At 44.4% G+C, this 15,812-nt stretch overlaps 1 protein-coding gene across 1 annotated transcript in view; it reads right to left on the bottom strand.

Moving 5' to 3' along the window:
- The window catches only part of OSTM1 (osteoclastogenesis associated transmembrane protein 1), a 35,591-nt gene that overhangs the window by 15,305 nt on the left and 4,474 nt on the right, over positions 1-15,812 (bottom strand). Inside the window, exon 3 of the mRNA XM_070733309.1 lies at positions 3,329-3,426. Coding sequence (XP_070589410.1) covers positions 3,329-3,426 — 98 coding nt within the window. The remainder of the gene's footprint in view (positions 1-3,328; positions 3,427-15,812) is intronic.

A 15,812-nucleotide genomic window follows, 5' to 3' on the forward strand; every position in this document is an offset into this window, starting at 1 on the left:
ACAGCTCACATTAGAGAAACATCATTCAGCTGTGGCGAGGGGGGCGTTTGCCCAGGTCCACCTGGTGCACCCTATTTGGACCGGGAGTCACTGCTCACAGTCACTCATGCCCTCATCACCTCGAGGTTCGACTACTGTAATGCTCTCTACATGGGGCTACCCTTGAAAAGTGTTTGGAAACTTCAGATTGTGCAGAATGCAGCTGCGAGAGCTATCATGGGCTTTCCTAAATATGCCCATGTCACATCAACACTCCGTAGTCTGCACTGGTTGCCGATCGGTTTCCGGTCACAATTCAAAGTGTTGGTTATGACCTATAAAGCCCTTCATGGCATCGGAACAGAATATCTCCGGGACCGTCTTCTGCCGCACGAATCCCAGTGACCAGTTAGGTCCCACAGAGTTGGCCTTCTCCGGGTCCCGTCAACTAAACCAGTGTTTCCCAACTGGTGTGCCGCGGCACACTGGTGTGCCGCGAGACACGGTCAGGTGTGCTGCGAAGAAAAAAGCTCAGCTTCTGGTCTCGCAACTTTTTGTGAAGATCAAAAAGTTGTGAGACCGGAACCTGTTTTCCGGCAGCTGCAGCGCCCTGCCCGGCTGGAGCTTTCCTGGCGACGGTAGCAGGTGAGCTTTGGGACCTGGTGGGAGGGCGCCGGCAGCGGGAGGGCGGCGCGCAGCGGGAGAGTGATGGCGGCGGTAGCGGCAGTAGCCGTATGGCGGCGCCAGGGTGGTCAGCTGTGAGGCGGAGCTCCGGAACGGAGGCTCCGACCGGCGGTGGCTGGACATGTTGCTGTAGCCGTGCGGCGGCAGCGGCAGCGGGCAGTAGCCGTGGGGAGGCGCCAGGGTAGTCAGCTGTGAGGCGGAGCTCTGGAACAGAGGCACCGGGCTGGGCTGGGACGGAGGCTCCAGCCCCACGTCCATGCCCAGCGCAACGCTAGCAACATGTCTAGCCGCCGCCGTCGGTGCCTCGGTTCCGGAGCTCCGCCTCACAGCTGATCACCCTGCTGCCGCTGCTGAGAAAAAAAGAGAGGGGGAGAGGGGGGAGAGAAAGAGATAGCAAGAGAGGGAGAGAGAGAAAAAGAGAGAAGAGAGGGGGGAGAGAAAGAGATAGCAAGAGAGGGAGAGAGAAAGACACTCCGCAGTCTGCATTGGTTGCCGATCAACTTCCGCTCACAATTCAAAGTGTTGGTTATGACCTTTAAAGCCCTTCATGGCACTGGACCAGAATATCTCCGAGACCGCCTGCTGCCGCACGAATCCCAGCGACCGATTAGGTCCCACAGAGTGGGCCTTCTCCGGGTCCCGTCAACTAAACAATGTCGGTTGGCGGGCCCCAGGGGAAGAGCCTTCTCTGTGGTGGCCCCGACCCTCTGGAACCAACTCCCCCCGGAGATTAGAACTGCCCCTACTCTCCTTGCCTTTCGTAAACTCCTTAAGACCCACCTGTGTCGTCAGGCATGGGGGAACTGAGACATCTCCCCCGGGCATATACAATTTATGAATGGTATGTGTGTATGTATGTGTGCTTAGAAAATGGGGTTTTTAAAATGTTTTTAGTAGAAATTTAGATTTGCTGAAATTGTTTTCTGTTATTCTGTTGTGAGCCGCCCCGAGTCTGCGGAGAGGGGCGGCATACAAATCTAAATAAATGAAATGAAATGAAATGAAAATGAGAGATAGAGATAGCAAGAGAGGGAGAGAGAGAAAGCGAGAGGGAGAGAGGGGGGAGAGAAAGAGAGAGAAAGAGATAGCAAGAGAGGGAGAGAAAGAGAGAGGGAGAGAGGGGAGAGAGAGGGGGAGAGAAAGAGAGAAAGCAAAAAAAGAGAGAGAGATAGCAAGAAAGAGAAAGAGAGAGAGGGGGAGAGAGAAAGACAGCAAGAGAGAGAGAGAAAGCAAGAGAGAGAGAGAGAAAGAGGGGGGAAGGAGGGTGAGGGAAAGACATTGAGGGAGGGAAGGAGGGAGAGAGAAGGAGGGCAAAAAAGAGAGGAAGGAAGGGAGAAACCAAGAGAGATAGAGAGAGAGGGGGAAAGAAAGAGGAAGGAAGGGAGAGAGAGAAAGAAAGAAAGAGGGAGAGAGGGAAATAGAGCGAAAGGGAGGAAGAGAGATATTTTTTTGTCCAAACTTTCCCCCACCCCCACCGCTCAATGCTCCCCAGGAGTTTGTAAATGTGAATAATGTGCCGCGGCTCAAAAAAGGTTGGGAAACACTGAACTAAACAATGTCGTTTGGTGGGACCCAGGGGAAGAGCCTTCTCTGTGGCGGCCCTGACCCCCTGGAACCAACTCCCCCCAGATATCAGAGTTGCCCCCACTCTCCTTGCCTTTCATAAGCTCCTTAAAAACCACCTCTGTCGTCAGGCATGGGGGAATTGAGATATTCCCTTCCCCCTAGGCTTATAAAATTTATGCATGGTGTGTCTGTATGTATGATTGGTTTCTTAAATTGGGGTTTTTTACATTACTTTTAATATTAGATTTGTTCATATTGTCTTTTTACTGTTCTTAACCGCCCCGAGTCTACGGAGAGGGGTGGCATACAAATCAAACAAACAAACAAACAGTGGCAGCATAGTCTGGAATTGGGAGAGCTTTTTCTTACCCCTCCCCTAATGGTTAAATCATTCTCTGGTAACCATGGAGTTCTCTGCCATACTCCCCTGGCACAGGGAGGCTGGATTTATTTGGCCAATTTCTAGTGTGACCGTTTTAAGCTTCTGGTTATAATTTTGTTATCATTCTTCCTAACAGTAAACACTCTGACAATATAAATTACGATATGCGATTCACAGGTCTGATGTTTTGAATAATAAAGGCATAGTAGTTCTAAACATAGTTGGATCATATTCTAGAAGTTGGCCACATCTTTCCAACTTTAGAGTGATACTAGATTTAGAAAGATTTTAATATCAGATACTATATGTGAAAAACCAACTTTTTAAATAACTATGTATCCATGACTAAACTCACACTATAATAACATACCAGATGACCCATATAGTTATATCAGGAGGTGACAAGGCCTAGAATAATGTAAAAAGTGATTTACTATATGCAGAGATTATACGACTCTTCCTATATAATTATAAACTACTGTGAAACCAAAACAGCACCATAATTGCATATGAAATGGAGGTGAACTTTAATTAGAATGCATTTTGTTCTCAGTAGTGAACACCTGCATTTTAAACATAATTGTTTTATCTGCTTAAACTGTGTAAGAGTTGGTAAATTATATTTGCAGCGCCTTGGTCTGGGGGGGAAAAAGGGGGGGGGAATTCACTACACAATTAGAGGGCTCAACTATACCCTTAATAAACAATATTAAGTACCTGGAGATTCTGTTTAAAGCATGCCATTGATTCATTGTATAAGGTCAGGAACTTCACTGTATCATCTGATAAGCCTTCGTTGTCCTTCTTTAAACAATCTATGAAAGAAGAGTCAAAGGCATCAATAAATTGCCAGTATCCACCTCCAAAAGGCTATTTTAGATAAAGGTTTATTGATTTCACAGATATTCTGCTTTTAAATTTACAGACGTATAAAACAGTATAATCTATGAACCTGCAATGAAAAGGATGACAAATGTTACACTAAGGCATTCACAATCAGTGACACCACGTCATCAGGTGCAGTTTCCTTTTCTTTATAGCTCTCCCTTCTTTATTCATTTCTCTCATAGTATGCTGCTGAAATTCTGCAAAGTGGGGGGAAAAAACCCACCCCAAAAAGAGAGAATCTAAAATAGATCCCATACACTTCAGGGACTGATGGGTGGGGGGGAGATGTCCTTGTCCATTAAGTGTACTACTCCTTCACTAAGATGATGCTAGGAGGAAAGAGAAAGGGAAAGAGAAAGAAAGATAAGTTAAGTTGCTATCCTGGTGATAAGTCAAGACCTTAGTGTCAGCATGAGTATCGGGTTAATATCAGTCACTTCTGATATCCAAGTAATAAATTGGAGTCCAAACCTTGGCCTTCTTCCAAGTTCCAGTTTATTAACAGAGCCATGTTGGTTACAAACTGTAGTCAACCCGATACTAACTTTTCCTACAATTCTCCACCCAGGTTAAGGTTCATCCCTTGTCCCCACACCTACAAGTTCATCACATGGACTACTCTGATTCTCTCAACATCCACGATCCTCCCCGCCCTTCCAGCTGGTGCTGAACAAAAGATGACCTTGAATCTCTGGAAAGCCACTTGTTGTGACTAGTTTTTCCCCCTCTCGTGCAACCACCACTCCCCAGTTCCCAGACTACTATTCTACTTGTGACAGGCCAAAGTCTCCAACTCAAAATGATGGCTTTGGCCTGACACTTAGATCTTTTGCCTAAAAAATATCTTCCAAAATAAAGGTGTTGTAAATGTTTGGAAACTTTGCAAAGCAGGTTTGTTGCCAAATTGTTGTCGTCAATTACTGCCAAATTAAGAAATAAGATGCTTGATATGGCAACGGGATAAAAGAAATAGGGAAAAATGGTAGAAATTCTGAGTTTTGAAGAGAAGCTTGGCAGGAATAAGGATTCTTGGTCTGAGGGTTAAACCAGACATAACAGGGAGGAAAAAAAATATAATAATAATAATAATAATAATAATTTATTAGATTTGTATGCCGCCCCTCTCCGAAGACTCGGGGCAGCTCACAACAGTAATAAGAAACAGTGTAACAATGGGACAAATCTAATAATAAAAAATATATAAAAACCCCAACAATTAAAAACCATACAGCACATACATACCAAACATGAAATATAAAAAGCCTGGGGGAGATGTCTTAGTTCCCCCATGCCTGGCGATACAGGTGGGTCTTGAGTAACTTGCGAAAGACAAGGACGGTGGGGACCATTCTAATCTCTGGGGGGAGTTGGTTCCAGAGGGCCGGGGCTGCCACAGAGAAGGCTCTTCCCCTGGGGCCCGCCAAACGACATTGTTTGGTCGACGAGATATGAGATAAGTGACCATACAGAAAAGAAAAATAATAAAATGAAGGAAATTGTATAGTTGCAAATCAGAGCAATGAGGAAAACTACAGTAGAGTACAAGATGGCTTTAAGTGAAAATGGGACTACAATGGGGGTGGGTGTAGAGGGATCAGGACACAAATAACAGTTTTCACTGTTTGTTGAAAAGCTTGTTCTTTTAATAATAGAGGAAAAGTATCATAATTTGACAAGATACAAAAATGTTGGGGTGACTATGTAATATTAGTGTTATCAGAGAGCATTGAAGTTAAAAGCAGCTTGGAAAGAAAAATGACTGGATAGGAAAAGGCATCCAAACAATCAGTTTTCAATTTCCAGGTATAATAATAATAATAATAATAATAATAATAATAATAATAATAATAATAATAATAATATATAAAAGCCTGGGGGAGATGTCTTAGTTCCCCCATGCCTGGCGATAAAGGTGGGTCTTGAGTAATTTGCTAAAGACAAGGAGGGTGGGGGCCATTCTAATCTCCGGGGGGAGTTGATTCCAGAGGGCCGGGGCTGCCACAGAGAAGGCTCTTCCCCTGGGGCCCGCCAAGCGACATCGTTTGGTCAACGGGACACAGAGAAGGCCAACTCTGTGGGACCTTATCGGCCGCTGGGATTCGTGCGGTAGAAGGCAGTTCCAGAGGTATAGAATGTTTATCACCATAAAATAAGTGACACTAAACAAGCACAGGAAACAACAGGCTGTTGGGGGATGGGGAAGAGACAGAAATACCCAATACATTCACAAATCACATTAATCCATGATTTTTTAAATCATGGATTATAAAATAGGCAATGTTTATATGCCTAACATGCTACACCATAATGAGATAAACTGCCTTTTGACAACCACATAACGTGAATCCATTCTATAAAAGAGTACATTAAGCATATGGAACAATTTCTTGTTGAAGTTAAAATTGCAGAAACTTAGAAAATAGGGGAGGAGAGAACCTCAGCTGACTCAGGGGCAGCAATAAGATTAAGAAGGATGAGAATATTTAAAATCAACAAAGAGTACATAAACAGATAGGCTTAACAAGGCATCCCAGTAGTACATAACAGTATCAGGCGTCTGTCATATGATCTATATTTTCTCTTTCAATACTGACATGGACATTAACTAGTAGCACTTATACCATTTGGAATTATCCAATTGAATGAAATTAGAAAGTGAGCTCATAGTCATAAATAGATTTTGAGATAACACAGAGTAGCTTTGTGTGATTCCATAAAACAACGCCGTGTAAAGAGGAGCATAGAGAGGAAACAAATGAGGGCTAAAATACCAGATGCTTTAATATCCAAATCTTATCAGCCTCAACTGGCATGAGTAGCAGCAAGACTGTGGGAGTCACTCAAATTGATATCTGTGTAGTACCAAATTGTTCACTACTAGTTTAAGATACTGTAACTATCATTTAAGGCATCTTCAAAAAGTGTTTCTGTTATTTAAAGTTACACTTTTACACACACAAAAAAGCCTTTTTTCCCCTTGTCTCCTTAGAAAGAGTGTCAAATTGTTGTATCTGAATTGTAAAGATCTGAAGGGAGCCTCTATACTCATTCAACTAAAGGCATTTAAAGCTTTGGACTAGGGCAGTGATGGCGAATCTATTGCATATATGTGAGTGCCACATCCATAATTCAACACATGGGGAGGGCGAAAACAGCTTCCCCTACTCCCCCTGGAGGCTCTCTGGAGGCCAGAAATGGCCTGTTTCCCAACTTCTGGTGAGCCCAGTAGGCTCATGTTTTGTAATCCCAGGCTCCAAAGCTGAGGTCTTTAAACCTGGCAACTTGAAGACTTGTGGACTTCAACTCCCAGAATTCTCCAGCCAGATTTGCTCAGAGGTCTTCAAACTTGGCAACTTGAAGATAGCTGGCTGGAGAATTCTGGGAGTTGAAGTCCACAAGTCTTCAAGTTGCCAAGTTTGGGGAACCAAACTTTGACCTTTGTGTGCTGATTTCCCCCCGCTTTGAAACTAAACCAGAGCAAAGTGTGTTTCACTTTGTGAAAGAAGAAGGACTGTGAATTGCCTCACAGCTGCAAGCTAAGTATCACACAACTGATAAGGGACTTGTACAAATTACCAGTTTGTTTGGAGACGAGTGCTCTTTGCTATACAAAAAGAGGGCTTAGTTTAAGTGACTTTTCATTAAAAGAACATTGTTTTGAATTTTCAAATGTGTGTGTTTTTCTGAAATTTGTACCTGTGCATTTTCGGGAGGATTCTACCAGAGAGCTCGACAGAACAACCGGTAGGAAAAGGTAAGAGGAACACACCATACATACATATATATTTTTTCACAAGACCTATCACAAAACTCACTGACGACTCACAGCTGACCCATCACAAGACCCTTGATACACCCACCCCTCAAGCTCTTATAAACAGAAGAATACTGACACTGGCATTCCCTAAACTCTGCTGAAGATGTTACCAAGCCTGCTAAGGAAATCTTCGGAAACCAACCCATAAGCTCACAGAATAAACTTTCACCCTTTTATTTCAACAAGCTTAATGCCTGGATGTTATTCTCTCTCCTCTTTTTCATCAGTGCCACTATGGAGGTTGTATGTCAATTTTTGTTATAAAAATAATGAAATTCAATGTCATGACCAATAGAGGTTTAATCTCAACTATAATGTCTAGGACAAAAGGCAACTGCAAGCTACAGTTAGGATCACCAATAGTTGTTTCATATTAAACATGACTTCTGAACATTCCTTTCAGCTGTGCCAAGCCATGTGTGGTTCTTGTCACAATACACCACTAAGCTATAATTTACCTTTACAAGTCTATGTTAAGTACAAGTAAAAAAAAGGCAGTATATTTGCCTGGCAAAATTAGCCTTTATCTGAAAAACACACACACACACAATTTAAGGTGATTGTCAAATCAGCTCCCATGTCAAGTATGTTCATTAGAAACATTTTACTTGACATCATTTTGGCAGAGGAAGAGCACACAGTGTAGAAGAAGGCAGGGATAAAAATGAAGAGGATGCAAGAACAATTAGAAGAATCCTTAAAAGATAAGACAAAATGTAAACAACATCATAATATGATAAAAGACAGGAGAGGGAGGGAGAGAGAGAAAGAGATAGTGAAAGAGGCTCAACTCCACCTTGATTCTTTATGGCAGTGTTTCCCAACTTTGGCAACTTGAAGATATCTGGACTTCAACTCCCAGAATTCCCCAGCCAGCATTCGCTGGCTGGGGAATTCTAGGAGTTCAAGTCCAGATATCTTCAAGTTGCCAAGGTTGGGAAACACTGCTTTATGGTGTAAGAGAGATAAAAGAGACAGAGGAAAATTCTGTCAGGCTTTCAGGATTCTACTATGATAAGCTACAAGAAGAAAATAAAGGGTTAACACAAACAGATTCTAGAAGTATATTTAAATCCAATGTGGAAGGAATACTCATACACAAACATGTTGTTACAGAGCATGTATTGAGAATAGTATTTCCCACAGCATTCTGTATGGCCCCTACCTGAACTTGTTTAAATAGGTTCTCAAAAATTGGCCCTTCCCCAGGCCCTTATGGGCATATTTTGAATTCAACTTGTGGATTTTACTGTTTCTACAGCCATCATTTTCCCCTAGGTGTTATACTGTTTTGAATTGTTTTCCAAATCATTACTGCCTAACAGCCTTAGAACTTTAAATAAATAAGGATCACAGGCATCAACTCTGTGTCAATTGTGTGGCTATACAATACTCTTGAGAGAAATTGAAACAACAGGACTGTAGTCTGCTAACTTTTGTACCCAGCTATTTACATGTATGTATCGGTAAAAATGTATTTTCTTGAATAACACTATTTTTCTATACAGCACTGAATTGCTGGAACAAGTCCTCATTTGTTGACACAATCATGCATTAAGAACCAAGAAATAATTACGTTTCATGCAATTAATTCTATTTGCAATTTGTGAACAAGTTGCTTACAGATGCAGACTCTGCTGTTGATTATGATACATAAAATGGTTTACATGGCTGTCCAATATTTATTAATTTTATATTCTGCCTTTATTATTTTTATAACTAATTCAAGGTAGTGAACATACCTATACTCCTTCCTACCATTTTCCCCACAACAACCCAGTGAGGGGAGGGGAGCTGAGACAGAGAGCCCTAAATCATCCAGCTGGCTTTCATGACTTAGGCAGAACTACAGTAGTCCCTCACCTATCGCTGGTGTTACGTTCCAGACCTGGCCGCGATAGGTGAAATCCGCAATGGGGAATTTATCGACTGATAGTACTTATTTAAGTATTTATATTGTAATTGTTTGGTAAGTTTTCATTGTTTTAAGTGTTTATAAACCCTTCCCACACAGTATTTATTTTAGATACAGTATTTAAATACAGTATTTACAATTTTAGATTTTTATTTTTTTTTTAAACCTACCGATCGAGTTCGGCGGGCTGTTCAAATCTGCCGATCGACTTCCTCAGAAACCCGCGATGAAGTGAAGCCGCAGTAGGTGAAGCGCGGTATAGCGAGTGACTACTGTATAACTTATAGTCTCATGATTTCCTACCTAGTACAGTGATACCTTGTCTTACAAACTTAATTGGTTCCGGGACAAGGTTCTTAAGGTGAAAAGTTTGTAAGATGAAACAATGTTTCCCATAGGAATCAATGGAAAAGCGATTAATGCGTGCAAGCCCAAAATTCACCCCTTTTGCCAGCCAAAGCGCCCGTTTTTGTGCTGCTGGGATTCTCCTGAGGTTCCCCTCCATAGGAAACCCCATCTCTGGACTTCTGTGTTTTTGCAATGCTGCAGGGGAATCCCAGCAGGGGAATCCCAGCATCGCAAAAACAAGTGCTTCGCTGTCAACGGAAGTCCGGAGATTGGGTTTCCCATGGAGAGGAGCCTCAGGGGAATCCCAGCAGTGCAAAAACAGGTGCTTCGCTGGCAACGGAAGTCCAGAGGCGGGTCATCCCAGTGGCGGCGGTGAGTTTGTAAGGTGAAAATAGTTTGTAAGAAGAGGCAAAAAAATCTTAAACCCCGGGTTTGTATCTCGAAAAGTTTGTATGACGAGGTGTTTGTAAGATGAGGTACCACTGTACCTTAACCACATTATTATTATTATTTATTAGACTTGTATGCCGCCCCTCTCCATAGACTCCGTAGACACATGCGTTAATTATTATATTTATTTCTCAAATCTATGGGTCAACTCTACAAACTCTAGGCCCATGATGGCAAACCTATGTCATGCATGCCACAGATGACACGCAGAGCCATATCACAGTGAGACGTTGCCCTATGCCAGATCCAATGCACATGTGGCCAGCTGATTTTCGGGCTTTCGGAGGGCAATGGGAGGTAGTTTTCGCCTTCCCTGGGGTTTAGGAAAACCTCCAGAGCTTGTGAATGGCGAAAAATGAACCCAACAGTCCAACCACAAGTTGGTTTCCAAACTTCATTTCTGAACTTTCTGGAGGCCTTTTGGGTCCGTTTTTCACCCTCCCTAGGCTTCAGGAGGCTTTCCTAAAGCCTGGGAAGGGTGAAAAATGGCCCAATAGCCCAACCGGAAGTTCAGAAACAAAGTTTGGAAACAAATTTACGGTTGGGTCACAGAGTCTATTTTTCCAATCCATGAAACTCCAGATGTTTCTTCCGAAGTCTCCCCCCCCTGCCCTCCAGAAGCCCCAAAATCAGCTGTAATCCATTTTTGCCTCTGCATGCCTGGCGGAGGGAGCACAGAGGGTTGTGTGTGCATGTGCGGGAGTGGAAGGCACTGCATTATGGGTGTGGGTGCATGCGCACCCTTTTGGCATCCGAGCAAAAAAACATTCGCCATCACTGCTCTAGGCAGTGAACATAATGTATAAACATCAATAAAACCCATACACATACATCAGAGTTATCAAATCCATGGCCTGCAGGCAGGAGCATCATGCACTGGCCACACCCATGCCATGCCCGGTTTAGCAAAGTCCCAATAAGTCATGTGACGATGCTGTGACAACACGAGTTTAACACCCCTGACATTTACGTTTATGTAAAACACTGTATATTTCCTTTTTTCCACTTTTCCTAAACACATATTCTATGTAACTGTGTGTGTGTGTGTGTGTGTGTGTGTGTGTGTGTGTGTGTGTATGTATGTATGTATCACAAAAACATGTGATACATACAGAACATAGTTTGTTGGCTATGAACAAATTAACTGCCTTGAAAGGGACTGGGTTGGGCCTATAGGCAAAAAGGAACTGTGACATTCCTTCAATATACCAGGGTGATCCAACAGAAAAAAAAAACATATAGCCCCTCTCTGGTACAAAGCTGAAGGGATCAGATCTGGTGGCCTAGAGGTTAATTCTCTGCCTTACAAGGCAGAAGCCCCAGGATCAAATCCCAGTAAGGGTATGACTAGCTGATGAGGCCAGAATAAGGCCGAAATAGCGCTATCCTAGTCTCCCTTAATTTTAAAAATTCAGCAAATCATGTGATATATATATATACTGTATGTAAGCGTGTATACACACATGATGCAAGTTTATAGGTTTTAAACAATGGTGGACAGTACACTATATTAGATATTTCTTAAATCATCCTCTCTTATAATTTCCCTTTCTATTTTAATGAACGGACTCAAAGTAACAATTGGGAAATACAACTATAGCCACAGTGTTGCTTAATATGTAACAAAAATATCAATCAGTTCATTTAACTAATAAAAACAATATAGGTATGCCTAATCCAGCACATACTATACACCTCATTAAAAAGGATATGCCATTCTATTGAAAGAAACACAGGCTTTTCAGACATCATATAAGCATGGTGGATTACCATGTTCTCAATTCAGCTACACCTCTTCACCTGATCCATTCCTCACGTTTCATTCCCAAAATAATGTCTTTATTATACTTTAGCTTTGCTACAATGTTTGGTTGGCTTTAGCTTAGTACATACAAAGTCAACTGCTATGAATTATAAACTATTCTGTGTGTGTTCTATGGGCTCAAATCAATAAATTGTAATATGCTTATCCAGGGCATAAGCATATGAACCCAATCAGGATTTGTAGAAACTGAGAACAATGAACAAGCAATTACTTAGCTCTGGGAACCATTATCTCTTATGCTGAAACTAATACTAGAGAAGAAACATGCATATTGAGGTGTTATGTATTATCTTTATATATAACTTTTAAAAAAATATTTTTATTATTTTTAAATAAAAAGACAAAACATTACAAGTAAACATGAAAAGACCAGACAAAACACATAACATAAAAAGGAGCTACAATTGCTCCGCTCAGAATAGAAGTCTTCTTAATACAAAAAGGAAAAACTATTTTAGCTTAGATCAATTCAGAAAACTAAACTCATCTACTACCAAACTAAGAACATTCCAATATAATACATTTAACTAAAATATATATATAAGGGCAGACTAGATGGACCACGAAAACAAAAATCTATGAAAACATATATACAGTATTCTATATATATATACAGTGATCCCCCGCTCGTTGCGAGGGTTCCGTTCCAGGAGCCCCCGCAACGAGCGGGTTTTCGCGAAGTAGCGATGCGGAAGTAAAAACACCGTCTGCGCATGTGCAGACGGTGTTTTTACTCCCACAGCGCTAGCGAGGAGCCGAAGATTGGGGGCGGGGCGGCTGTTTGCCGCCGGCATGGAGGGCTTCCTAGCAGCCCCCCAAACCCGGGTTGGGGGTCCGGGGGGCGCTGGCTCTCGGTGATTTTGAGCTGAGTCCGGAAGCGAATTCGCTTCCGGACTCAGCTCAAAAGCGCCGATAGCAAGCGGCAAGGAACGGCTTGTCTCGGCGCTTTCGAGCTGACCGGACTCAGCTCGAAAGCGCCGAGACAAGCCGTTCCTTGCCGCTTGCTATCGGCGCTTTTGAGCTGAGTCCGGAAGCGAATTCGCTTCCGGACTCAGCTCAAAACCGGCGATACCAAGCGGCAAGGAACGGCTTGTCTCGGCGCTTTCGAGCTGACAGCTCGAAAGCGCCGAGACAAGCCGTTCCTTGCCGCTTGCTATCGGCGCTTTTGAGCTGAGTCCGGAAGCGAATTCGCTTCCGGACTCAGCTCAAAACCGGCGATACCAAGCGGCAAGGAACGGCTTGTCTCGGCGCTTTCGAGCTGACAGCTCGAAAGCGCCGAGACAAGCCGTTCCTTGCCGCTTGCTATCGGCGCTTTTGAGCTGAGTCCGGGAGCGAATTCGCTCCCGGACTCAGCTCAAAAGCGGCGAGAATGAACGGCGTGGGCGGGCAAAGGGCGGGCGGCAGCGAGGAGTTTGCGTGGGCGGTGGGGAAACTCCTCGCTGACGCCAGCAAGAGGGGGAAGACCCAGGGAAGCCGCTGCCATCTACGCATGCGTGCCCGGCACGCATGCGTAGATGGTATTTTTGACTTCCGGGTTGAAAAATAGCGAAGTACCCTGTTCGCAATGGTTGGGGACGCAATAAACGGGGGATCACTGTATATATATACATACAGTTGCAGACATTCCATTTTACAACAGCACGAAGCTTGGAAACTTCAGCCTGATGATGGTGGATGTGATTTCACCGAAACGTCGCAAACGTCGCATAGACATGCAAAACATTACACAGGGCAAAACCCGAACTCAGAACAATCTACATACATATATATATATATATATATATATATATATATATATATATATATATATATTATATACATACATACATACATACATACATACATACATACATACATACATACATATATATATAAGTCCCAGTGGGTATGGCTAGCTGATGAGGCCAAAATAAGGCCGAAATAGATCTATCCTAGTCTCCCCTTAATTTTCAAATTCAGCAAAAAAAACACGTGACACATACAGATAGAATTGTCGGCTATCAATAAAATTAACTGCCTTGGAAATGGCCCTGGGTTGGGCCAAGAGGCAAATAAGGAGCTGTGATGTTCCTTCAATATACACCAGGGTGATTTGACACAAAAATCCGTAACCCTTCCCTGGTGTAGAGCTGAAGGGATTGGATACTGTAGCCTAGAGCAGTGTTTCCCAACCTTTTTTGAGCCGCGGCACATTATTCATATTTTCAAAATCCTGGGGAACACTGAACGGGGGGGCGGGAGGGGCGCAGGGAGGCTAAAGAAAAGTTTGGACAAAAAAAATATCTCTTCCTCCATTTCACTCTATTTCTCCCTCCCTCTTTCTTTCTCTCTCTTCCTTCCTTCCCTTCTTTCTCTCTCTCCATCCCTCTTTCTTTCTTTCTTCCTCTCTTTTTTGCTCTCTTTCTCTCTCCCTCCTTCCCTCCCTCTATGTCTTTCTCTCTTCCTTGCTCTCTCTCTGCCTCTCTTGCTATCTCTCTTTAATTCTCCTTCTTTCTCTCTCTTTCTCTGTCTCTCTTGCTATGTCTCTTTCTTTCTCTCTCTCTATCTCTTTCTCTCTCTGTCTCTCTTTCTCTCTCTTGCTATCTCTCTCTCTCTTTCTCTGTCTCTCTTGCTATCTCTCTTTCTTTCTCACTCTCTATCTCTTTCTCTCTCTTTCTGTCTCTCTCTCTGTCTCTCTTGGTATCTCTTACTCTCTCTCTCTTGGTATCTCTTTCTCTCTCTCTCTCTCTCTTGCTATCTCTTTCTTTCTTTTTTCTCTCTCTCTTGCTATGTCTCTCTTTCTCTCTCTCTCTCTCTGTCTCTCTCTCACTCGGGCGGGGGGGGGGGGGGCGGGGGGGCTAAAGAAAAGTTTGGACAAAAAAATATCTCTTCCTCCATTTCACTCTATTTCTCCCTCCCTCTTTCCTCCCTCCCTCTTTCCATTGTATCTCTCCCTCCCTCTTTCCTTTCTATCTCACCCTCCCTCTTTCCTTTCTATCTCTTTTCTTTCTATCTCTCCCTCCCTCTTTCCTTTCTATCTCTCCCTCCCTCTTTCCTTTCTATCTTTCTCTCCATCCCTCAGCGGCGGCAAAGAAGAAGGAAGGCAGGCTGCAGAGGGCACCGAGGACAAGAGCGCTCCCTCGCTCCCTCGCCCTGACTTCCCTCCCTCGCTGCTGAAGGGACGAGCGCGGGCATGAGCGCGCGCGTGGGCCCGCTGCAAGAAGGGTTTTTTTGCTTTTTTTTCCCTTCCCCCGCCTCACGGGAGAGAGAGAGAGAGAGAGAAAGAGCAGCGCCCTGTCGGTTCTGAGTGCAGCCAGGGAAAGCGGCCTCGAGCCGAGTGCGAACTGCAGGATGCGGCAAAGGACTCCTTGCCAACCAAAAAAGGGGTGGGGGTGGCAAAGGCAAAGCCTGGGAGGCGGGGAAGGGAAGATCGGGAGACCCCCAGACAGAACGGCTGAGGGGAAGGAAAGACGGAAGGAGGGAGGGATTGAGAAGCGAAGCCAGGGAGGGCTGAGAGAAAAGGGGAGCGGCGCGCGAGAGAGAGGGGCGGGGCGGGCATTCCCGAAACGGACGGAGAAAGCCCTCTCTCGCAGCGAAAGCGCTCCCAGCCAGGGCGCTGCGAGAGAGGGCTTTCTCCGTCCGTTTCAGGAAAGCCCGCCCCGCTCCTCTCGCAGCCCCCTGGCTGTGAGCGCTTTCGTCCGGAGGAGCTGAAGCCGCCGCTGCAGCCGCCGCGAGAGAAGTCGCGCCCCAAGACAGGGGGCGGCGGAGAAGGAGAGGGGGCAGATCGGGTGAGAAAGTTGCGAGTGGGAGCTCCAGGTCGGAGACACCGGCGGTCCGGCACCGGCAGCGCCCCGCCCAGCTGGAGCTTCCCTAGGAGCTTCGCGGCACACCTGACCGTGTCTCGCGTCACACTAGTGTGCCGCAGCACACCGGTTGGGAAACGCTGGCCTAGTGGATAATTCTCTGCCTTACAAGGCAA

Source organism: Erythrolamprus reginae, chromosome 1, assembly GCF_031021105.1.
Source record: "Erythrolamprus reginae isolate rEryReg1 chromosome 1, rEryReg1.hap1, whole genome shotgun sequence".
NCBI lineage: Eukaryota > Metazoa > Chordata > Lepidosauria > Squamata > Dipsadidae > Erythrolamprus > Erythrolamprus reginae.